The 25,107-nt window shown below is 45.1% G+C and overlaps 1 protein-coding gene across 16 annotated transcripts in view; it reads left to right on the forward strand.

The window, feature by feature from the left end:
* The first annotated feature begins 447 nt into the window (after positions 1 to 447).
* The window catches only part of LOC103633607 (two-component response regulator-like PRR37), a 34,738-nt gene continuing 10,078 nt past the window's right edge, over positions 448 to 25,107 (forward strand). For 4 of the 16 annotated variants that reach the window (XM_008655319.3, XM_008655323.4, XM_008655322.4 and 1 more), the window contains exons 1-6: positions 448 to 760; positions 898 to 982; positions 1,127 to 1,482; positions 13,045 to 13,206; positions 13,319 to 13,455; positions 20,472 to 20,627. In XM_008655319.3, coding sequence (XP_008653541.1) covers positions 1,254 to 1,482; positions 13,045 to 13,206; positions 13,319 to 13,455; positions 20,472 to 20,627 — 684 coding nt within the window. In that variant the 5' untranslated portion in view covers positions 448 to 760; positions 898 to 982; positions 1,127 to 1,253. Of the gene's footprint in view, positions 761 to 888; positions 983 to 1,126; positions 1,483 to 13,044; positions 13,207 to 13,318; positions 13,456 to 20,422; positions 20,628 to 25,107 lie in introns of all 16 variants that reach the window. The other 12 variants (XM_035961207.1, XM_035961210.1, XM_035961209.1 and 9 more) reach the window with 6 other exon arrangements.

The raw sequence follows: 25,107 nt of genomic DNA on the forward strand, positions 1-25,107 counted from the left end.
TGCTTATTCCGCGATTTAAAAGACGCCAATGTATATAATATGCGCGGCGATCATGAGGTTGTCTCACAACATACTGCTGTCATTTTGAAGTGATGCCTATCTATATATCTTCTTCTGGATTAGATACAGTTTGAGCTGAGCTGAGCACTAGTTCACTTAAATCTGTTGCAAGAACTATATTACCCTCTCGGTTGTTATGTATCTCAATCTCTTATCACACATGATTTTAGTTGGTTTATTATATTACTGTATATACAGTAACAATTTCTTTCATAGATATTGTTGAACGGAGACATACTTTGTTGCTCGTGTATTGTCAAGGTTTATATATTATTATATTAGTATACTTTGTTTTAATAAGACAAAAAAATTTACCAACAACCAAGATTTAAACCTATAATTTTACTTCATTTTTGTATTAAATGAGAAGGATGACGTCAGGACCGCGGACTGGCCCTAGACCACATGCTACTAGGCTGAGCTGAGCTGGAGGGCAGGCGTGAGACCTGAGACCGGACCGGGAGCGCACGCCACGGATTTTGATTTCATCGTATCGTATCTTGAGAGGGAGCGGGGCCGGCGGGCCCCAGGCAACCTCCTTTTGCTCCACCTCACTCGCCACCTCCTGGCCTGGCTTCCTTCGCCTCCCTCCCTTGGGACCGGTATATCTACTACCTCTGTTCCTTCACCTCTCCTTCGCCGCCGCTTCCCTCCTCCTCCTCCTCCACCTCCGCCCTCGATCCGACCGCGGGCCCTAAAGGTAAACCCAACTCCTTACTATCCACCTGCTTGCTTGCTACTGGTGTAGTCGGCGGCCGATTTAGAACAGGCAAACACTCTGCGGTACGGTGCAGAAATAAATGGGTTCCTGATTTGTGGCTTCCTAAGCTCTTGCAGCACTTTTCGCCTTTTTCGGAGGCCACGGGTCACCACCGACCTCCATTCCATTCATTTGCCGATTCACCTACACAGACACACACAGGTATGTCGTCTCTCTACTCCTGTCCTGCCTCCCTCTCCGCCCCGCCCGCATCCAGTTCTTCTTCTTTTTTTTTTCCTTTCTTCAGAGCCAGGACACGATTTGTTTTGTCGCTCAAGCTCTCAGCAACCACATTGGTACATGCAGAAACTTTGGATGCAAACGAGGAGGGAGCCCTTGAAGGCAAACCAATGCGCACCGCCGCTTATTCATTAACCAAAGACTTGCATCCAACCAATCCCACCACTTGTGTCTACCTCTTCGAGTCAGGCTGATGGGAGGTGCCTGTCAGCAACTCTCCGTGGACGGAGATGCGAGGACGCCTGCGAATGACCGCGATCCGGCCGGCCTGCTCCAGCATGATGATACGGAAAACCAGCAGCAGCAGCAGGCCTGCTGGGAGCGCTTCCTCCTCAAGGAGACTCTCAACGTCTTGCTTGTGGAGAGTGATGATTCAACCAGGCAGGTCGTCAGTGCCCTGCTTCGTTGCTGCATGTACCAAGGTTTGTTTTATCCCAATTCATCCTTCAGTCGTTTTTCTGACAGGCTATGATTTCGCATATTCATAGCATCGATCATAACTTGGAGCTGTTTAACATCTATAAATACCAATTCGCAGCATATAGATATGGAACACCGAAATGATAAACATCGGTCTCAGTTTCAGTGTTTCATAAACATTTGCAAAGTATCATGGATAATTGATATATTGAAACAGTAAGGCAACTGACCAAATCAACTTACAATTTCAACTCGCGGTTGCCCGTTAGTAATCTACCACAGCTGGTACATAGTAGATGGCCTCTTGCAGCCGAGGAAGGAGCGCTAGGCGTGACAGTGGTGTACGGACTGGATTGCTCCCGATCGGTGGAGCAGGGAGAGCGGTAGCATAGGACATCACAAGTGATGACGATGCCAACGTGGCTGTGCAACAAGAGCCACACTTGGTAGTGTTTAGGGTTCCATGATCAGGGTGACCACATCGGGTCGGCTATGCCTATGAAAATGGTGCGTGAGGGAGCAACACCTATGGAGGCCACGCTAGAGGACCTGCAGGAAGGATACATAGTGTTGAGTCAATGCTGCGACATAGATTAGCCTGTTCATGCAAGAATGCAAGGTCCGTTAGGAGATGGTGTAGCAAAAGGAAAAATGGACTCATTGAACACGACATGTCAAAAGATGATGATCCTATTGGATTGCAAGTTGAGGCACCGATATCCTTTAGGCTCCGTTTGGATGTCGATATTGGAGGGCAAGGAATTGAATTGGGTTCAATACCAAATCAACCATGATATTGAACCAATTCTATTGTTTGGATGTCACTGAATTGGAGTTTGGAATTGTGCGGTCTAATCCACGCAATACCGAGGGGTGATGCTCTGTATTGGAAAGTTGAGTTTCTAGTTATAGTCCAATTCCAGGGAATTGGGTCTCTGATTCCAAACCTCAATTCTATGTGCAACCAAACAACAAAATTTTGAAAAGCTGATTCCAATTCTCAATTTTGTGTTCCAATATCTACATCCAAACAGGGTATTAGGCCCTCATTGGAATGTGGGAATTTTTGCTGTTTCCTGCGTTTTTCCTGTGAAAATGAACTGATTCTTGTAAAATTCTTGTATGATTCCTCTGAAATTCCTGCATTCCAAAGGGGGCCTTATAGTGAGGAGAGTACCCAAGAAAGACACATAAAATGTACTGAGCCGCAAGTTTATGGCTAGTAGTGGCAGAAAGGTTGGGGTAACAAGTACAACCAAAAACACGAAGATCATTCATCGGTGGGGAGCCAGGGAAGGTGATGCGTGGGGTTTAGTAATTTAGTGCCTGTAGGAAGGATGTTAAGAAGGTTGGTGACTGTATGCAGGGTTTCAGCCCAGTAATGAGGAGCAAATAATGTTGTTGATAGATCGGATGATGCGTTTAGCCTTGCCATTTTGAGTCGAAGTGTAGGGGCATGACATGCTTGAGTTGGGCACCATGTGTAAGGAAGAAGGCGCGGGCGCTAGATTCTATCAAGCTCGTGGCTATTGTCGCACACTCGCACTAGATGGCCTTAACGGAGGCACTGAACTAAGTGGAGACATAAGAAAAAAAATAGAGTAGGGAACGTGTCCGACTTGAGTAGCAGTGGAAAAATCCAAAAAAAATATGAACAACCATCACAAATAACCAAATAGTATTTGTAACTGGAGACAATGGCAACATGAAGTCCACAAGTCACAATGTATAAGGTTGAAATTATTCTTAACATGAGATGTTGGCACATTGAAAGAAAGATGAACACGACGACCGAGCTAACACGCATGACATAAAGTGCTCATATCTTTATTACAAGACTGGATGGCAGAATAATGAACAAGTTTGGTTAGTGCCTCGTGGCTGGGATGTATGAGATGTCTCCAGAGCGGGGATGAGGTGCTTTTGCTTTTGGTAGCTTGGTAAGAAGAGTACGGATTGCATAAATGATGCTTTAGCGGCATGGCTATGCTAGCGCTCAGACGTCTAATGGGTGCTAACGTTTGAACACTGGTGGGGCCCACCGTTGCAACATATACAACATCACTTTGAACTATCGCGACATCCAGTTGAACTGTTGCAACATTTGAAACATGCATTTGAACACATAAAACAACTATAACACACTTGCACATTCAAAAAACATTTGTTGCAACATCTCGAAAATCCCATGCAACACAGAAACAATGAACACAAGTACACAACATTATAAATCAGAAACCACAACATTGTTGGTCATATGGGCTAGGATGTACAACAACAAGGGGATTAATTTGAGGCCCAAATTGCAACTCTAGCCATTGGCCCATCACCTTTGAGCCAGTTGGAGGGAGGAGGGAATAGGTCCCCACCTTTGGCACCGGTCCTATGACTCCTCGTCCTCCTATTTCCCTAGGTCATATCGGGCTCCTCGCGCCAAGGGATCGAAGTCCCATGAGCCCCCTCTGTGGGCTGAAGTAGGGAGGTAGTATGAGCAGCCGAGGATGATGGCGTGCAGACATCGCCACCACGGAGGCCATCGTATGCTCCGTTGGCCTCAACTTTGACATACTTGGTGAAGAGTGTGGATAAGAATGAGTGAGTGGGGAGGAGAGAGCGTTGTTGGGAGTGTGCCAAACATGTGTTAGATATTTCTAGCGATGTCTGGATACTTTTAAAGTAGCATTTCCATTGTTAATAGGCCACCTATCGGCAACACTCATTGCTTGGCGAAGGAAACTCACATTCTAATATGTCTATATTGTTTTGAACGAACTTTTTAGCATTTTTTTTGCATTGGGTATTTTTTAAACTTAAAAATACTGAACTTTGAAATCTTGGCTCCACTACTGTGGGAGAGGTGCCACTGTAGGAGACATGGGTGCTTAACATTGGAGGATAGTAGAGCGATCGACGTGAGTTGCTAGTGCTCAATGTCTGGAGGGGACGAGAAGATACTCTCGTTTTTTTCTCGAACACGTAGGAGAGCTGCGTATCATTGCATTAAAAGATAGAAGAACAATACAGGGGTCAAAAGGTCCTACACGGAAAAGAAAGAAAGAAAAAACACGACACTAAAACATCTACTCCAGAGAAGCAACACATGCCTCAACCTAGGTCATGACCATAAACTAAGAGCAAGGACAAACCCTTAGCACCAGCAAGACACCACAAATTACATTCATCCTCAGCTAAAGACAAGGCCCTAGCGACACTAGGCAGAACGCCTTCAAAAACAGACACGTTGCAGTGTCGCCATATACACCAAGCTCCTAAAATCACTAGAGTTGAAGCCTTTTTGGATGCCTCCATTAAGGCGAGTAATTGAAGTACTGCACCAAGCCTCAAAATTGCTTTCCTCGATGCCCAGGGACAACGCAGCCAGTCCCCTCTTCTGGAAGATGTTGAACCAAAATTGTCTAGCGAAAACATAAGACACCAACAAATGATGAATTGTTTCGTCCTTTTGGTCACATAAGGGGCAAAAGACCGAATGTGAAAGGCCTCTTTTAGCCAACCTATCAGCTGTCCAACACCGGTTGTGCATCACAAGCCAAAGAAAAAACAACATTTGGCCGGCACCCAAGATTGTCAAATGCGCTCAAAAGGACCAAAAGAAGTAGAGCCACTGAACAACAAATCATAAGCCGACTTAGAGGAGTACTTTCCACAATTGGAAAGGCTCCAAAAATGCTTACCATGAATCGCATGCTGCAGCACATAATCATAGAAAACTTCCCAAAGGGTCAAAAAGTCCAGGATGACCTCCTAGAAAACAACCCCCCTGAAACAATTAGTCCAACGTGAATTTTCCAAAGCCTTTTTGGGACAAGGGCGACCACACGAGGGGTATAGTCCACCAGTCTCGGAGCCAACAACCATCTATCTTGCCAAAAAGAGTAGTTTTGCCATCTCCCATATTAAAGGCCATAACAAATAAGAATATGGACTGCACCATAGAGTGGGACTGCATTGGAAGAGCAGCCCAAGGTTTTAAAGAGTCAGTTTTTTTTGCAACCACAACCATCTGCCATGCAAGGCCCAATTTAAATACTGAAGATTGGAAATACCAAGACCCTCAAGATCTTTAGGTCGAGTGGCAGTGGGCCATGCCACTAAACAGTGACCCCCGTTGGCATCCTTGCGACCTGTCCAAAGAAAACTACGACGAATCTTGTCAAAGGCCTTAATCGCCCACTTTGGAAGCTCAAGAGCCATAGCACGGTAAATAATGGTGGTAGTGAGGACAGACTGAACTAGGATGGCCCTGCCAGCCTAGTCATCAATGATTTATTCTAGAGGTTGTCGAGAACAACTATAGCAGGATTGTCCAGGTGGTGGTGCCAAATGGAGGAAGAGACGATAAGGCTAGCTTGAGCTTTATTCTAGGGGTTGTCGAGAACGACTATAGTAATATGATCAAGGTGGTGGTGCTAAACGAAGGATGAGATGATAAGGTTAGCTTGAGTTGCAGGGGTGGTGACTAGGGGGAAGGTGTTAAGATTATTGCCATTATTCAAACAAAGAATTACACACCTGGTTTAGAAGTGCTTAAAAAACCAAGAGTGTCAAATTTGTTGGAACAACTATTGTCGCGCGTGAATTAATGAACCAAAAGGTTACACATAAGTGATGGTATGGCCAGAACATTATTTCAAATGAAATTTGATTATGGCGTGATAAGAATGAAAGTACCTCATGAAACAAGGATACTATTTGCCATTGCCTATTGTGATGAAGTAATGGGTATGGGGAAGGCAAAAGAGTAGTATACCATATTTTTATAATTGTGGGAGGCCGGACTAGTATCTATCTCCCAAGGTTTAGGAGTCTTGAGGGACGTGTTGTTAAGGGCCAAAATTAGTCACTCTTGACCCCAAACCAACACTTGTTATTGTTGTTACTTGGAAGCCTACGTCATGGAGATGTAGGCAGACTCTTATGTCAATGTGGGCCTAGAGACACAGACCCAACAAGCTGTTGGAGAGCACCTAGGTGTGTGCAAAGTAGATGTACTCACGTGGATGGATGTGCTAGCCAAGGGTTGGTGTAGTGCACATGCACAACAAAAATATTTGTTGACAATAACAACACGTAAGGAAAGATTGCCCCATTGTATTGCACTAAGGAGTATCTCATGGGCAGGCCAAGAAACACCTCAAAAAGTTGGTTGTTCTATACATGCCATCGAGTGCTAGGACACATGTTTGTGGCCATATGTATCTTGTGGAAAGTGAGTCTAGATGGTTACACATATAATTCAATAATATAAAAACGAGGTTTTCTAACCTAGGCATGTTTAAATGCATCCTCACATGGAGTCGAGCCTAGGACCTAAGGTGCTACTAAGGTTGTTGCACCCACTGGGCTACAAACCCTTTCACCCTATAATCTATTGAGAACAGGAAATTGATTAAGGGATGTTTCCACAAGAGTAAATTTTACCGTCAGCCCTTGAACTTGTTCTATGTTCTCATCTCGGTCCTAGTACTTGCAAATTGCACATTTAGCTCCCAAAACTTATCTCGAATTCTTAGTGTTGGCACTTGCGTTGCACGCTTGGCTTTCTAAACTTGTTCTATGTTTTCATATCGGTTCCAGTACTTGTAAATTGCGTGCTCAACTCTCTAAACTTATATTACTGTACCATCCAGGTCCAACCCCTGCACACTATGTTGTCCTTACCCATCACTCCACAAGTGCATGTCTCACCAACGCGGCTACTCTGTGCTTCACCATGCTTGCCTGCCTACCTGCGTTGCATCACCGACACAATGTCATACTACCATGCCACAATGATGCACTACCATGTTGTGCCCTTGCCGAGGCGCCTCACTCCCATGGTGGTGTAGGCGTACGTCCACTTAGTGAGCTTGTCGCGACAAGAGACGAGGAAGGTTGGAAGGGCAGAGAGCTGGGGTGAGGAGATCATGATCATGAGAGCATGCGCAATGGGTGAGAGAAAGGAGACAAGGAGTGTGTCAGTATTGGAGTTGAGTGCAATTACCGCGGGGGCAGGGGTAACGCTGGTGGTGCTGCAAGGTGTAGGAGCGAGTCGAGCAAGAGCAAAGAGGGCACTGAAGGTAGGATCATGCCTAGACACTCATCTTCGAGAAAGCTAGGCTTGCACGATTTGGTGGTGCAAATGAGCATGGCAATGGGTGTGGCACCGCGTCAACAACGCAGCGTAGGTAAGCATGGGATGGTAGATTGATCACGGTGCAACACGACGCAGGTGAGGTGTGCACATGCATGGCAATGGGGTAAGGACGGTGTCATGCAGGGCGAGGGGTGGACTGGGATGGTATAGTAATACAATTTTTTGGAGCTGAATGTGCAATTTACTAGTACGAGGATGGGAACGAGAACTCATAAGTTTAGGGAGCCGAGTGTGCAACTTACAAGTACTGGGATCAGGTTGAGACCCCTTAAGCCTGCACTTATATTATTTTAAAAGACCCTTTCCTAGCATTTGTTTCATATGGAGGATAATCTCCCAAGTTGTGTATTATCTATTGAAATGGTGCAACTTTGTTGTTTTGAGCTGGGAACTAATTTCACTTTCTAAAATCTTACATATATAATATTTTATGTTTTCTTTGATTGTTTAGTGTTTAATATTTAGGGTGGATAATACCTGCTTCAAGCTTTGGTACATAGGGACAATTGCAAATAGAAATGGAGTAGGACTTTTGATTGATACGAGTCTCAAGAACAGTGTGGTGGATGTGAGGAGGCAAGAAGATAGGATTATCTTTTTTTCTCGAACACGCAGAAGAACTGCACATCTTTATATTAAGAAGAAGAAGAAGAAAGAGAGGTCCAAAATAGACCGCTATAAAGCCACCGAAAGGTAGCAATAATAGTTACAAACTAATCACCTTGAGCAACACGCCCCCTACAACAATGACATCCTCTAAGGCCATAAGCCAACCAACCCAACAACACTAGCATGGCACCAAACTCCCATTTAGGATTGGATTTTGCGATAGCTTTTGACCTGTTGATAGCTAACACCTTTAAGAAGAGAGACTCCCATTTAGTGACCTATTTTTAGATAATGGAAACATAGTCCGACCTTGGCCTCAAACGAGGTTACGACCAATTATTACAACTGAAGGCAACATATTGCCTTGACCTATCACACGACCTCACCAAAGAACACCAACTACTAAATCAAAGCTACAACTAAGTTAAACGCAACGAAGACCCCCATCCAAAATTGTGAAAGAACTGTAGTAGCACCAACTCCACATGACGACATGAAGACTTAATTAATTCTTGGTCCTCCCTTCTAGGCTGAAGCTGTGTCTAGAAGTGACACCAATAAGTTGTCCTGAAGGTTACCTGCAAACAAGATTTAGGGGACAATTTATTGAAAACACCTCATTCCTACTTAACCAAATAGCCCAACAAATTGTCGATGCAATGGTTAATAGTAAGTTGCGTGATCTGGACAACAGGCCACTCGCCCAAACCCCAAACAAATCATTAGCATCCCGAGGAGGTCTCAATCCCGTACTTATTTGTAACTAATGCCAAATGAAAGACACATACAAACACCTGAAAAACAGGTGTTTCACTGTCTCCGGTCTGTTACAAAAGCAACATGTCTTACTACCGTTCCAATTCCTCCTAGCCAGGTTATCCTTTGTTAAAATTACACCTCTTTTTAGGTACCACATAAAAAAATTTATTTTCAAAGGAATCTTAAGTTTCCAAAGGTCCTTGTTATCCATTCCCACCCCATTGTTGAGAGTTGCCTGATACAAAGACTGAACAGTAAACAACCCATTGGTAGTCTAGTTCCATCTGAACGAATCCCTATTAGAATTCAAATTAGTATGTGCTACCAGCGATACCAGTTGAAACCATTGGACCCCCAGATGGTGAACCAACCCCCTACGAAAGGATATGTTTAAGGGCACCGTGGGCAGATTGACTTTGTCCTCACAAGGAGAGAAGATAAACGACCATCCTTGGATTGTAAAGTGATACCTAGGAAGCGTGTTGTCTCTCAACATAAGTTTGTGGTGGCGGTCTTTTGTTTTCAGGTGTGTGTCCATAGGGATAAACAAGACAAGATTGCGAGAACAAGCTGGTGGAAATTGAAAGGGGAGGAGGGAAAAAAGTCTTCAAGGACTAAAAGAGGACGTTTGGAAAGAAGAGATGACACAAACAACACGTGGGAGAAGATTTTTCTCGAAAGCGCAGGAGAGCTGCGCGAAAATATATTAAGAAGGGGAAAAAAAGGTCCAAGAAGGACCCCAAGATACAGATAAGGCCGCCCTATGGCGGCCAAAAACAAGCATAAATGAAACCATCCATGACAAAAACACTGCTACCAAAACAGCACTACAACTATCTAGCTAACAGGTAGACCTGGGATGGGGGCAGTAAGCAAGGACAACTTCTTTGCACCAGCCATAACCCAAAGATCAATCTCCAAACCAATGCTTCTAATAGCAGCAGCCACACTAGGACTCTTATTGTCAAAAACGCAGATAGCAACCTACGTTCGGAAGGTGGTCTCAGAGGTATGTGGAGTAACTAAGGGGAGTGGAGGTGAAGCTAAAGATACTTGGTGGTTAAATGAGGAAGTCCAAAGAGCTATTAAGGAGAAGAAAGAATGCTACAAACGCCTATACCATGATAGGAATGTGGACAACATAGAGAAGTACAAGGTAGCAAAGAAGACTACAAAGCAAGCTCTAAATGTGGTAAAGGGTAGGGCGTATGAGGATCTTTACCAACGCTTGAGTACGAAGGAAGAAGAGAAGGACATATATAGGTTGGCTAAGGTTCGTGAGAGGAAGATAGGAGACTTTAACCATGTGAAGTGCATTAAGGATGAAACAGAGCACCTTTTGGTGAAGGAGGATGGGACCAGACATAGATGCCAAAAGTATTTTAACAAATTGTTCAATGGGGACACAACCTTTTAGTTGAATGACCCTTTTGATGACACCATAGACGCTTTGTGCATAGGATCCAAGAATCTAAGGTTACAGATTAGGGAGGCATTGAAAAGGATGAATACGAGTAAGGCGATGAGCCTTGATGGTATCCCAATTGAGGCATGGAGATGCCTCAGAGACATCTGTTGTATGACTAACCAACTTGTTCAACCATATCTTCCGGTTGAACAAGATGCCTGACGAGTGGAGAGCTGAAGAAGTATATTGGTACCGATCAACAAGAATAAGGGAGATATTTAAAGTTGTACTAATTGTTGAAGTATATAAGTGGATTGCCTACCTTCTAACAATTTAATCTTTTGGGTTGAACTGGTTAGTGCGTCCACTCTAACATGGTATCAAAGTTAGAGGTCTCCTAACAATTCCATGTTTGTCCCTTTAATTGTCCTTCTGCACCTACACGTGTTGAACTGTATAAATGGATTGGGTTGAACTGGTAAGTGCGTTCACTCTAACATGGTATCAAAGCCTAAGGTCTCGAGTTTGAATCCTGGCGGATGCTTTATTTGTGCCTCCGCCCCTTTATTTTCATGTTTGTGCCTTTTTCTATAGATGCACGTGAGTGTGGGTGTTGAAATGTATAAATGGATTGCCTACCTTCTTCTAACAACTTAAGTTTTTGGGTTGAACTGATTAGTGCGTCCACTCTAACACTAATTACAGAGGAATTAAGTTGATGAGCCATAGTATGAAGCTATGGGAGAGAGAGAGTTATCGAGTATCATCTGAGAGGAATAACGTAGATCTCTTTGAACCAATTTGGTTTAATGCTTGGAAGGTCAACCATGGAAACCATTTTTTAATATGACAAATGATGGAGCAATATATGGAACAAAAGAAGGATCTACACATGGTTTTTATTGACTTAGAGAAGACTTATGATGAAATACCAAGTAATGTTATGTGGTGGGCTTTGGACAAACATAAAGTTCCAAGGAAGTACGTTGGCTCATTACGGACGTGTACAAAAATGTTGTGACTAGTGTTCGAATAAGTGATGATGGCATAGATGACTTTCCAATTAGAATATGATTAAATCAAGAATTAGCTTTAAGCTTTTACCTTTTGCCTTGGTGATGAATAAGGTCACAAAGGACATACAAGGGTATGTTTTTTTTTACGAATGATGTAGTTCTAGTTGATGACGGGCATGAGTAAATAGAAAATAGAGTTGTGGCGGGAGGCTCTAGAATCCAAAGGTTTTAGACTTACTAGAACTAAAATAGAATATATGATATGTGATTTCGACATACACATGATGAAGGTGATGTTAATTTGGAAGGTCAAGTAGTCCCTAGGATGGACACCTTTAGGTATTTAGGATCAATGCTACAGAGTGATAGGGATATTGATGAAAATGTTAAGCAGGGTGGATGAAGTGGCATCAAGCATCTGGCGTTCTATATGACAAGAGGGTACCACAAACTTGGGCACCTCCTAAGTGTCGGTTCTTCCTTTGGCTGGTGGCTCATAATAGGTGCTGGACTGCAGACAGACTTGAAAAAAGAGGACTAAATCATCCTCCTAGATGCCCTCTTTGTGACCAAGAGCCTGAAACCATCAACCATCTTTTGGTTTCTTGTAGCTTTTCCAGATTATATTGGTACATCACTCTTCGGAAATTCGGGCTCCACATTCTTGCCCCTATCCAAGATGACACAATCTTCCTGCAGTGGTGGAAACGCATTGCTGATATTGTGTCAGGCATGACCAAGAAGGGGGTAAATTGCGTTGGATTTGTGGCCCATATAAGAAGGGATCGAGTTCAGAATAATGATATACATGATAGGCTAGGGGTAGCGCCAATTGAAGAAAAGTTGATGTTGATCCAACATCGGTTGAAATAGTTTGGATATGTCCAATAGAGACCTCTAGAGACGTCAGTGCATAGTGGGATCCTAAGGCGCGATAACAATGAGAAGATAGAGAAAGACCGAAGTTGACATGAAAAGAAGCTGTAAAAGGAGACTTGAAAGGATGTGATATATTCAAGATTTAGTCTTAGGCCCTGTTTGGCACAGCTTATTTTCAACTTCTTCACAAATTTAAGCAGAGGTTCTGCCAAACAGGCAGCTTCTGCAGCAGCTTATCAGTTCAGCTGCTTCTCAGAATACACTAAAAGCAGCCAACAAGCAGAAGCTGCTTTTCACCAGCTTCTCAGATAAGCTGCTTTTTCAACAAGCACCAGCTGTGCCAAACAGGGCCTTAATAGGAGTGCATGGAAAACAACTATTCATGTGCCCGAATCTTGATTGTGGGTTCTATTGGATTTTTAACTCTAGCCTACCCAACTTGCTTGGGATAAAGGCCCTGTTTGGCACAGCTTATTTTCAGCTTCTTCACAAATTTAAGCAGAAGTTCTGCCAAACAGCTAGCTTCTGCAGCAGCTTATCAGTTCAGCTGCTTCTCAGAATACACTAAAAGCAGCCAACAAGCAGAAGCTGCTTTTCACCAGCTTATCAGATAAGCTGCTTTTTCAACAAGCAGCAGCTGTGCCAAACAGGGCCAAAAGACTTTGTTGTTGTTGTTTCTTTGACTGATTGTTATTGTTCTTTAAGAAATTTAGTTATGCTATCCAACCTTTTTCAGTTATCTCTGCCGAAAATGGCCAGCAAGCATGGGCTTATCTTGAAGATAAGAGAAACAACATAGATCTTGTTTTGACTGAGGTTTTTATGCCCGGTGTATCTGGTATTTCTCTGCTGAGTAGAATCATGAGCCACAATATTTGCAAGAACATTCCAGTGATTAGTAAGTAACTTTCATCTCTACAGTGTAGTTCATATCATGATTAAAATGTTGCTTTCATCATTTATTTAGTCCCAATGCTTTTAGCTGCTACACTGATGTTGTTTGTGTGCAGTGATGTCTTCGAGTGATGCTATGAGTACAGTCTTTAAATGTTTGTCAAAAGGTGCTGTTGACTTTTTAGTCAAGCCTATACGTAAGAATGAACTTAAGAACCTTTGGCAGCATGTGTGGAGACAACGGTGTCACAGTGTAAGTTGTTCATGGTCTGGTTTGAATATTGTAAGTTCTTTGACGTTATTCATGTTTCTCTGGGTAAAATTGTATAATTACTCTAACAAGAGTTTACTTATTTGGGAAACAAGAAGACACCTATTGAGGTATGGTCTGGTAAAACATAAGGCTGTCCCTTTAGACGTGATGAGCTCTCCCGCTCCCAGCCCCTCTCCCTCCCCCAGCCCCTCTCCCTCTCCCCCTCACACCTCCACCAGCCTCTCGCCGGAATCCACTCCGGACCCGTCGACCAACTCTTCGGCCCCCACCCCCTCGGAGATTGCCCCCAGTCAGGCCAGTCGCCCGATCCCCCAGGAGGCAGGACGTTCTAAGTCCCAGAGATGGTGTGATGACGTTATTGATGGTGACTCATCGGGAGGATCCTCCTCTGCTTATCATTCCTATAAAGAAGCTCTCCTTCAACCTTCTGGTCATGGTGGTAACGCCCCTGCTCCCCCTATTCCCCACTTGAAGACGAAAGCTGGTGACCAGTCAGAGGTGCAAGGGTCTTCTGCTGAAAGTCGACGTCGAAAGGAGGATGGCTGGCAGGTGGTTGAGCATAGGAGGCGCCACCTTCCTCGTCGAGGATCCATAGTGGATCTCCGAGGGAAGTGCTACAAGTGCCTTTCTACCTCCCACCTGGTAGCTTCCTGCCGACGTCCTACGAGGTGCTATCGCTGCTTCAAGTTTGGCCATCAAGCGGCAAGGTGCCCCTTGCCGGAAGCTGGGCGAAAGACAGTGTGGCAGCGGCTGGGCTCTGGTGGAGATCGTACTCCGGTGTGGCTGCGTTTGTCTGGAGTGGACAATTCTGGCCCAACGGTGATGGATCGTCCAGTCATTCAGCGCAAGGCCCCAGTCTGGCGAAGGCTTTCCCCTCCAGTGAACTCCCCATTAGTGGAAAAAGAAGCACAGGGTGGCATGCTTCTGCCTGTTGGACGTATGAAGAAGAAGAGAAGACGTTCTAAACGCGGGAAAGGCAGCTCGGGACTGCAGTCGGGCCCAAGTCAGCCGCATCCCAATCCCCCTGTTGCTGTCCAGAGCGCCTTGCCGCGGAAACCTTCCTGCGTATTGGAGTTTTCCACTGATTTGGCAAGAAAGGAAGCTGCTCTTCGGAGAGCCTTGTTTGTTTCGGTGGTTGGCACCAGGCCGATGGTTCGCGGGGATGAGGTGATTGAGGAATTGGCGCGAAGTTTCAGCATCAACCCTGATGATATGTCTATCCAGCAGGCCACGCCGGAAGATTTCCTACTATTCCTGCCTGATGAACACACAGCGACCCAAATTCTTAACGAAGGACGACCTTTCAGAGGCCCTGGATTTTCTCTCAATTTTAAAAGATGGACAAGATTCTCTCATGCCTCGACGACGTCTATGGCGGCACTGGTTGATATTGAGATTCGAGGAATTCCAGCTCATGCTTGGGATATCTCCACGGCAAAAATGTTACTACAGGATTCGTGCTGGGTTTTGGAATTGTTAAGGGATTCAGGAACAGCATTTCTGCTACGCGCCTGGTGTTTTGACCCAAAATATCTGCATTCAGAAATGGAACTTCATATCGTCGAGCCGGGCAGTGATGAGCAGAAGAAACGATGTTTGACATACAACATTTCCATGACAGTGTCATCGGTGCCCTTTCAGATGACCAATAGCACTGAAACTCTATCCCCTTCCTCTGACGATGGTCAGTTTGATGAAGGAAATGACAGTGATCCAGCTGACTCCCAGCAGCGCCGCCTTCCACCTCAGCCACCTAGGGAATCTGTTCACCTTCGGATAGGCGCCCAGTTTGTGTCTGGAAGGAGTAGGGCGCTGTGTTCGGTTGAGGAAGCTGAAAGGATGGGCTTAGGCGCCTCTTCGGGACTTAATGCACAACATTCAATGCGGCCCCTTGAAGATTGCCCGACCTGGGGAGATGAGATGGGAATGCAGCTGGTCTGTGGCGCCTCGGGTCCTTCCAGGCAGATATGTGGCGCCTTGGGTCCTTCCAGGCGGATATGCGGCCAGCCGTCCATTGATGCTTGCGTTGCCCAATTAAATAACGCACAGCTCGATGCTCGGGCCGGCTCCTTCATATCGGTGGAGAGATCCCAGGAGTCGCCTTCCCCTTCATGGAAGCAGTGTAGACAGTTGGCTAATGAGGCACGCGACCTTGGGGTCCGAGCTGCCTCCTTTAATGATGAAGAAAGAACCAAGGTGCCACTAGCTGTTGGGTCGCTGAATCAGTTGAGGTCAGCCTCGCCCCAGTACCATTTAGCTGCTGGGCCGCTGGAGGGGGACCGGACTGATTCGCCCCAAGCTACTGGGCCTTTGGGATTTACGGGTGAAGCACGCCAGGATGATCTTGTGGCTGAACCGGTGGATTGGGCTACGACGGACCTCACCCATCAAATGTGCATTTCTGAGACTGAGAGGACGACCTTGACTCTGGGCGATCATGTGGCTGCGGACAGCGGAAGGAAGTCCTCAACCGGGAATTTGCTACACCAATCCATTCACTGCACTACTGGCATTGAACAGCCAGGGATGCTACATATTAGGGGCCTTCAATCATCCAAAAAGCTGATGGTATACTCACGAAAAAGGTTCAACAGTAGGGACAAGTCTGGAAATATGAATGAAGAAGGGAGTGGGCCAATCGCTTCTGTACTGAGGATTGATACTGATGAAAATACAGTGTCCACGGTGCGAGAGGTCAGCCTAGCTGTTACTACTGATGGTAGTCAGTCAACTTCGCAAGAGACCCAAACAGGCAGTACGCAGCTCAAGAACAAACAATTCCTTAGCAAGCTCTCCAAAAAGATTTCAGGCCTCCTTGCAACACCAGAAGATCCCCCTTTTATGACGTCTAAAAATGCCCAAGTTGCAGAAATTATCCCACGCCGCAGCCGTCGAATTGCTGGCGTGGGAGTTGAATTTGACAACATGGATTTATCCTCAAGAACCACAAAGAAAGTTATGCAGGCCTTGAAAGTAATTGGGGATCCTGGGGCAGTCACCCAGCAAGCCAAAGAAGACTATCTGAAAGTATTCTCCACTGAACTTCCTATTTCACATATTGAAGCGCTGGCGTCCTTTTTTGGATGGGTGGTACCAGATGATCTCAAGGTGGGCAGCATTAGTGTTGGCATTAGTGCCTGTTGAGTTGTCCTGTAGAGGTCGCTGATGTAAGAGGTTTGTAATGGATCCAAAAAAAATCTTGAGCTGGAATGTAAGGGGTCTCAATTCTACATCTAGGCAATGTTCTGTTAGAACTTGCATTGATGCTTGTGGCGCAGACGTTATCTGTCTTCAGGAAACAAAAATGCAGGAAATTAACAGAGGAAAGGTGCTGGCTATTTTGGGAACAGATTTTGATCAGTATGTAATGCTGCCGTCCGAGGGTGCTAGGGGGGGAATTCTGATTTCCTGGAAAAAGCATATAAAGGTGACAGGGCTGAACAGAGTGGATTCTTATAGTATCTCCTTGCAATTCCAGAGAAATAATGGGCAGTCTTGGTGGCTGACTTGTGTCTATGGACCTCAAAGTAATTCTGAAAAGATCCTTTTTCTTCAAGAGTTAAGGCATTTCAGAAGCATCTGCTCTGAGCCTTGGGTAATAGTGGGAGACTTTAATCTCATCTACAAGGTTGAAGACAAGAATAATGATAATATTAATAGATCTATGATGGGTCGCTTCAGAAAATTTATCAATGATGTTGGTCTGATTGATACTCCCCTAATTGGTCGCAAATATACCTGGTCCAATCATCAATCTTCACCAACACTGGTCCGACTGGATAGAGTTCTCTGCACTACTGATTGGGAAGCGTTGTTCCCTAACCATCTCCTTCAAAGTGCTGCTTCAGAGGACTCAGATCATTGCCCACTGATTCTTGGACTTAACAGTATGTGTTCTGGCAAGCGTCGATTTCATTTCGAATCCTTTTGGCCAAAATTGGAAGGGTTCCAAGAGGTAGTTCTGGAAGCCTGGAATTCGGTTAATGAAAGAAGTTGCCCTTTCCTGACATTCGAACTGAAATTGAAATCAACTGCCAAGGCTCTGCAGAGATGGAGTGCTAAGAAGGTAGGCCATGTGTCCTCCCAGTTGGCACTTGCTAGAGAAATTCTTCATCAGCTGGAGATTGCCCAAGACTCTCGGCTCCTGTCTCCTTTGGAGGTTTGGCTCTTGAGAGGGCTTAAAAAACACTCCTTAGCCCTTGCCTCCCTCAAACGCACTATTGCCCGCCTACGGTCCAGAATCAGTTGGATAAAGGAGGGCGATGCCAACTCTAAGCTTTTCCATATGCATGCTAGGCACAGGCAAAGGAAGAACTTTGTTGCCAAGATTGTGTCAGGGATGAACACTTTCACTGATCACGGCGAGAAGGCTAGAGCAGTAGATGAGTTTTATTTCAAACTTTTGGGCTGCAAGGCGGACAGATCCTTGACTGTTGATTTGGATTACCTGGGTCTACCTTCTCATGACCTGACTGATTTAGATGCGCAGATTGATGAAAATGAGGTTCTGGAATCCATAATGCAACTACCTTCTGATAAGGCTCCGGGGCCTGATGGTTACACAGGCAGATTTTATAAAGTTTGTTGGCCAATTATCAAGACGGATGTGATGGCTGTTATTGCTGCAATTTGGTGCAGAAAATTCCAGCAGTTTGGAAGACTTAACACTGCATTTGTTACTCTTATCCCTAAGAAGGAGGGGGCTGAGGAAGTAAAAGACTTTCGACCTATCAGTCTGGTACACAGCATTGCTAAACTTGTCACCAAGTTGATGGCCAACAGATTGTCCCAACGACTGCATGATCTTGTTTCTCTTAGGCAGAGCGCCTTCATCAAGGGCCGTTTCATCCAAGACAACTTCATGCTGGTTCAGCAGACTGCCAGATTGCTTCACCAGCAAGGCCAACCGAGGGTTCTTTTGAAGCTTGACATCACTAAAGCCTTCGATTCTGTTTCTTGGCCTTTTTTGCTTGAAGTACTTCAGAGATTGGGTTTCGGGCAGATTTGGAGGGATATCTTAAGTGGCCTTTTAGCAACTTCCTCCACACAGGTTTTACTCAATGGAGTTCCGGGGAACACCATCCCCCACAAGAGAGGGCTGCGGCAAGGGGATCCCCTCTCCCCTATGCTTTTTATTTTAGTGATGGACATCCTTGGTTGCATTGTGGCCAAAGCTGATGAGGAGGGGCAGCTTGAGCCTCTCTCTTCCAAACCACTGCACCACAGAATTTCGCTATATGCTGATGACGCGGTTCTTTTTTTCCACCCAAGGGAGAGTGAAATTCATACTGTCCTAGGTATTCTGAATTTGTTTGGAGAAGCTTCAGGATTAAAAACTAATATTCAGAAAAGCAGTGTGTATCCAATCCGTTGTGGGCAGGATGAGCTGGACATCCTCAATGATTGGCTTCCTTGTGAACTTTCGTCTTTCCCATGCAAATATCTTGGTCTACCTTTGTCCTTAAAAAAGCTGTCCAATAATCAGCTGCAGCCCATTATTGACAAAGTGGCTGATCAACTTTCTGGGTGGAAAGCGGACCTCATGACACGGGCAGGTAGAAGAGTGCAGGTTCAGTACGTGATGACTGGCATGCTTATATATCTAGTCATGGCAGTTGACATTCCCACAGGCTCGCTCAAAGCTATCGACAAGATCAGAAAAGGATTTCTCTGGCGTGGGAGGAAAGAGGTCAGAGGAGGACATTGTTTAGTGGCTTGGGGAAGAGTTTGTAGACCTCTTGAAATTGGTGGACTTGGGATTTCTAGTCTTAAAGAACTAGGATGGGCCTTAAGAATGAGATGGTTGTGGCTGCGCAAAACGGATCCGGATAAGCCTTGGTCCTCATTGCCCATGCAGATATCCAACAAAATAAAGGCCTTTTTTTGCACCGCCCTGCTCACTGAAATTGGAAATGGGTCCTCAACCTTATTTTGGCTGGATCGTTGGGTCCACGGAAAGAATATTGAAGATATTGCTCCTCGACTGCTTGCAGCGGTACCAAAGAGAATTAGGAACAGCAGAACTGTGCTTGAGGCCTTGACAGACAGGAGATGGCTAACTGATATTAAAGGGGCCTTGACAGTAGGTGTCTTTGCCGATCTCCTAGATCTCTGGGATGAACTTCAAAGTGTCCAGCTTCATTCAGACAGGGAGGACAAACATATTTTCAGGTTCGCTAATGATGGAATTTATTCAGCGAAAGCAGCTTACAATGGCCTCTTCATCGGGTCGACCATGGCTAAGTATTGGGAACTAATTTGGAAAACCTGGTCCCCTCCCAAGTGTAAATTCTTTTTATGGCTTGCTGATCTTGGAAGGTGCTGGACAGCAGATCGTTTGCAGAAGAGAGGTCTTAGCCATCCTGACAAATGTGTCCTGTGTGACCAAGAGCAAGAAACCATAGATCACATTTTGGTGGGGTGTGTTTTTGCTAGGAGTTTTTGGTTTCAGCTGCTGGGACAGGTCAACTTATCTGCCTTTACTCCTGTGATGGGAGAAACTAAAATGATGGAGTGGTGGAGCAGAAGCAGTGAGCAGTTACAGGGGATTGCTAAAAAGGGATTCAATTCTTTGATTACCCTTGGGCTTTGGACTCTCTGGAACCACAGAAATGGATGTGTTTTTGATAGAGCTACACCTAGCATGGAGGGTGCTATCAGAAGAGCTGAAGAAGAAATTATTATTTGGAATTTTGCGGGGGCCAAACATCTTGCCCTTATTACAGCTCCCATTCCAGGTGTCATGTAGGGATCTAGGAGTGAGTTCAGTAGTTAACCTCACTAGGGAAGGGTGTTGGTTGGTTAAGTTTAGATTGTGGGGGTAGGTTGGTCTAGTTTGCTTTCTTTCTTCTCCTTTTTCTTTTTCTTTTTCTTTATATTTCTTTTTCTGTTGTGTTTGTAATTGGTCTAATTTTTAGACCCTTCTTCTTAATACAATGATACGCAGCTCTCCTGCGTGTTCGAAAAAAAAAAAAGTTTACTTATTTGGAACTCAGTCCAGTGGTAGTGGAAGTGAAAGTGGCATTCAGACGCAGAAGTGTACCAAGTCAAAAGGTGCCAATGAATCCGGTAACAACAGTGGTAGCAACGACGATGAAGCTGGCATGGGACTTAATGCAAGGGATGACAGTGATAATGGCAGTGGCACTCAAGTATGGGTTTTGATACTTTTTTTTACTTCTCTAAAGCTTATTACTGGCTGTTATCATGTTGTTCAAGGTATGAACGTAGTAACACTTAGAATACAAGAAACATTTTGGCGCAACTGCCTATAATCACCAAATGGAATGTATTAGAGGTCAGTTCACATAGCAGCTAAATTTAATTGTCATTTATAACCACAGAATTAGACAGTGTATTGCTGTCACTACTAAATGTTAATTTCTTAGGATAACTATTTCTATATATATGCTAGAGGTACCACATTCCTGGTTGAAACAAATGAGTAAATTACTCTGGATCTTAATTTAATTCTAAAAAATTGCACATGAACTAGAGAATGCCTGTGATGTGGTTTTATTTCACCTAACACACTTAAGTCCATCTTGCCTCTGTTCTATTTTTAAACTTGACCTGCGGGGGGTAAGACAGCCCCCGGGCATTGTATTAAGAACAAGACCTTCTCACACAGGTCGAGAAAACCCCCGAACCCCTACCCCACCCATACACAGCGGCATCGAAGCCCATGTGAGAACGACCACGACCGGGGCTGAGCCTTGAACCTGTGCTTTAGCGTGGGACAGACGAGGGGATTTTTTTAACCACAGCTTGAAATTCGCTCCCACGGAGAGTCAAACCCAGGACCTGAGGAGTGCTACTCAGACCACCTAACCAACTCAGCTAGAGGCCCTTTCGCTCTGTTCTATTTTTAGGCTAAAAGAAAAATGCCGACTGTATTATCTTACTGTTTCTTGAACACACATGAGAGATATGTATCTTATATCACCCCTTGTATTTTTATACAATTATATGTTAGTTTAGTTGCATCCAGACTTTTGCTTAAATAGTAGCAAGGGTTCACTGTAACCAGTTCTTTGTTCAGAATCCATTTAGAAATATTTGGTTGTGGAAAAGCTTGAGGTGAACTGTTTGGTTCAGAAACAAATTATTGTTTCATATCCACAGTCCATGAGTTTTGACGTCAAAAGCTCATACTGATAGAAAAACAGAGACCCACTGGATCAGCCTAAGTCCGACACAACCTCAATGATGATAAGGGCCCTAATTCTAATCTGAAGGGTTGAGGGGGAAGGGAAAACTAGCATACTTACTGTCCAAGAGTAATGGCGGCATTGGGCATCGCCGTCGTGCCCAACTGCCCATCGCTGGTGCTCCACCTCCCTGTTGTCCTCCTCCATTGTCCTGCCCCATGATTAGCTGGAGAAAGTGGGGGCTCCTCGGATCCCGGCCCTGTGGGGGTGGCTGGGCTCTATGGACTTCATCGATTGTGGCTCTTCCGGTCGCTGAGAACGCCGGGAATTGTGGTGGCTAGGGTTTTCGGGCGCTAGAATGTGTTGGCGTCTCTGCTGGCCTAGGCCTCCTATTTATGTTGTGTTCTCGTGACCCGGGGGGGGGGGGGGGGCAACCATAGGTTCGGTTTGTGCCCCCGATCAGGGCGTGCGACACCATGCACTTTTGGGGAGTTTGGTGCTTATTCAACTTGGTTCTGTTGCTGAGTCAGTGAACATCCTAACAAATACACGTAAGAACCAAGTTTGAAATTTTCACGTTTGCCACTGATGTTCTCAATGCCATTTGTCCACATGAGAACATTTTGTAACTTAGGAGTGATATTTACTGTATCTTTTAAACATAAAAAATGTTTTTAAACTTCAGATATGTTAAGTTAATTTTACTTATTAAACTTGTCGTTTTCAATAATCTTTTGCTCCTTTTGTAAATTTCTTTTGAACACCGCTTGCATTTTAATAAAATGTAGTTTCTCCAATGTGTTGTGAAAATGCATATGTTGTGTTGAATTTGTGGCCATACAAGAAGGGATCAAGTTTGAAACGATGATATACGTGATAGACTAAGGGTAGCACCAATTGAAGAAAAGTTGTTCAACACCGATTGAGATGGTTTGGACATGTTCAATGGAGATCTCTAGAGGCATCAGTTTTTTTTCTTGAACCATGCAGGAGAATTGTGTCATTTTATTTAAGGAGGAAAAATAATTACATCGGGTAGGCAAAAATGCCCCACCCGAACGCCACAGACACCCAACATGGGACTACTCAAAGAGGAGTCACGACCCGGACCAATAGCCCTACCCAGCTAAGACCTGCGACCTTCTATTTTGCTCTAGGAGGTTGGCAGCTCCGGCCCTACACCAAAGCAAACCTTCGTCATCTATTAACTGGAGAACCCGCCGAACATCTGGCTGACTGGCCTCAAACACAAAAGAGTTCCTGAATTTCCAAATCTCCCAAGCCACTAAAATGAACAAAAAGTGTTGAACCCTTTCCGCACTTTCTTATGCACCATCTTGATGGAGCGTGCCACTAGGAAAAGAAATGAGTATCAGCTGTAGAAGGCGTAAGAGGGGCAAGGTTTAGGGAGTGAAGGATCATGGTCCAGATTTGTCGTGAGAACACACAGCCCACGAAGATGTGTTGGATGGTCTCGTCCATTGTTTTCAAGTCGAACGACTTCCTGGTCATTCTGGCTGACCGACTTGGGCTATTAATCGTGATTAATCACGATTGATCGGACGACTTGGACGATTAATCGTGATCGGTCCAAACTGACTTGGATGATTAATCACGATTAATTGGACGACTTGAAAACAGTGGTCTTGTTTGCCTGATCACAGAAGGTATAGGCCATGGGGTATGGGAGACCTCACTTGGCAAGGCGATCCACCGTCCAACAACGGTGATTTTTTGCAAGCCAAAGGAAGAACATGTACTTCAAGGGAGCCCAGCCTTTCCAGATATTCTTCCAACCATTAAAACTGACAGAGTCCAAAAAGAACATGGAGTAGGCTGACTTGCTGCTATAAATTCCGGATTGAGTGAACTTCCAGTGGTGTTGATCAGACACGCCCTGCTGGAGAGGCATGTCATCAACCAAGTCCCAAATCACTGGATATTCAATCAGCACTTGCACAGATAGAGCACCTCTGATGTCAGCAACCCAGGTTCTTTTTTTTCTCGAACACGCAGGAGATTTGCGTATCATTCCATTAATAGATAGAAGAAGGTACAACACACCACACACGACACACACCTGACACGACACACACACACATGACACAACAAGACACAAGACGCAACACAGCAACCACACACAACCACTCTGAACAAGCCACTAGACTATCCCCCTGGTCAAGCATAAACATAAGAGTTGAAAGCAGGTTCAACCCTTTCGCCCCGGCACTACACCACATCCTGAGCTCATCGCCAGCGAGGGTGAGAGCACTCGCCAGGCTCGGCGATCTCCCATTAAACACACAGTCGTTGCGATGACGCCAAAGGCTCCAAGCTCCAAGAATAACTAGAGAATTGAAGCCGGATTGGAGATCACGGGGAATCTTCTCCACAGCCCTGCTCCACCAGTCATCAAGGCTGCAATTAGCATTATCTGGTGAAAGGTTAGGCAACCCAGACCTGCTTAACAAGGAATACCAGAACTGTCGTGCAAAGACGCAAGAGATGAGAAGATGTTGTATTGTTTCCTCTTCTTGGTCGCAAAGGGGGCACACACTGGGGTGGGGTAGCCCCCTTCTAGCAAGACGGTCTGCGGTCCAGCATCTGTTATGCATGACAAGCCAAAGGAAGAAACTGCACTTTGAAGGTGCCCAAGATTCCCAGATGCGCTCATATGCGCCCAAAGAAGTGGAACCAAGAAATAACATATCATAAGCCGACTTTGAAGAGTATTGGCCTGTCGGGGAGAATTTCCAGATATGCTTGTCTGGCACTCCAACATTAATGGAGTAATCTGCAATGAGTTCATTAAGAGTTAAAAAATCAGAGAGGACATCCCAAGTGATGGTGCCTCTCAGGTCCCGAATCCAAGCCATCTCCACGACACCTTCAGCCACCGTTCTCCTATTGGTAATCCTGGTCGGGACGAGGGCGAAAATATGAGGAGTTAGATCCTCAATCCTCAACCCCATCAACCATCTGTCCCTCCAAAATAAGGTGTTACGACCATCACCAATTTCTGTAATCAAAGCTGTAGAGAGGATAGATTTCAGAGTGCTGGAACTCTGGAGAGGTAAATCAGCCCAAGACTTCGAGTGATCTGTTCTTTCCAACCACAGCCATCTAACCCGAAGGGCCCAATTCAGCTTTTGTAAATCTGAGATGCCAAGCCCACCAAGCTCCTTTGGGCGTGTCACTTTGCCCCAAGCGACTAAGCAGTGGCCACCGAGCACATCCTTACGACCTTTCCAAAGAAAGCCACGTCTAATCTTGTCAATGGCTTTGATAGCCCACTTAGGTAAATCCAATGCCATGGCGTGATATATAACTGTTGCCGTGAGCACATGCTGCACTTGGATGGCTCTGCCAGCTCGAGTCATCAGGTCGGCCTTCCAATTAGGTAAGAGGTCCGCAAGCCTATCGATTAGTGGTTGCAGCTGCTCCTTGCTTAGCTTCCTGAGGGAAAGAGGCAACCCAGGTT

This window comes from Zea mays, chromosome 7 (assembly GCF_902167145.1).
Source record: "Zea mays cultivar B73 chromosome 7, Zm-B73-REFERENCE-NAM-5.0, whole genome shotgun sequence".
Classification (NCBI taxonomy): domain Eukaryota; kingdom Viridiplantae; phylum Streptophyta; class Magnoliopsida; order Poales; family Poaceae; genus Zea; species Zea mays.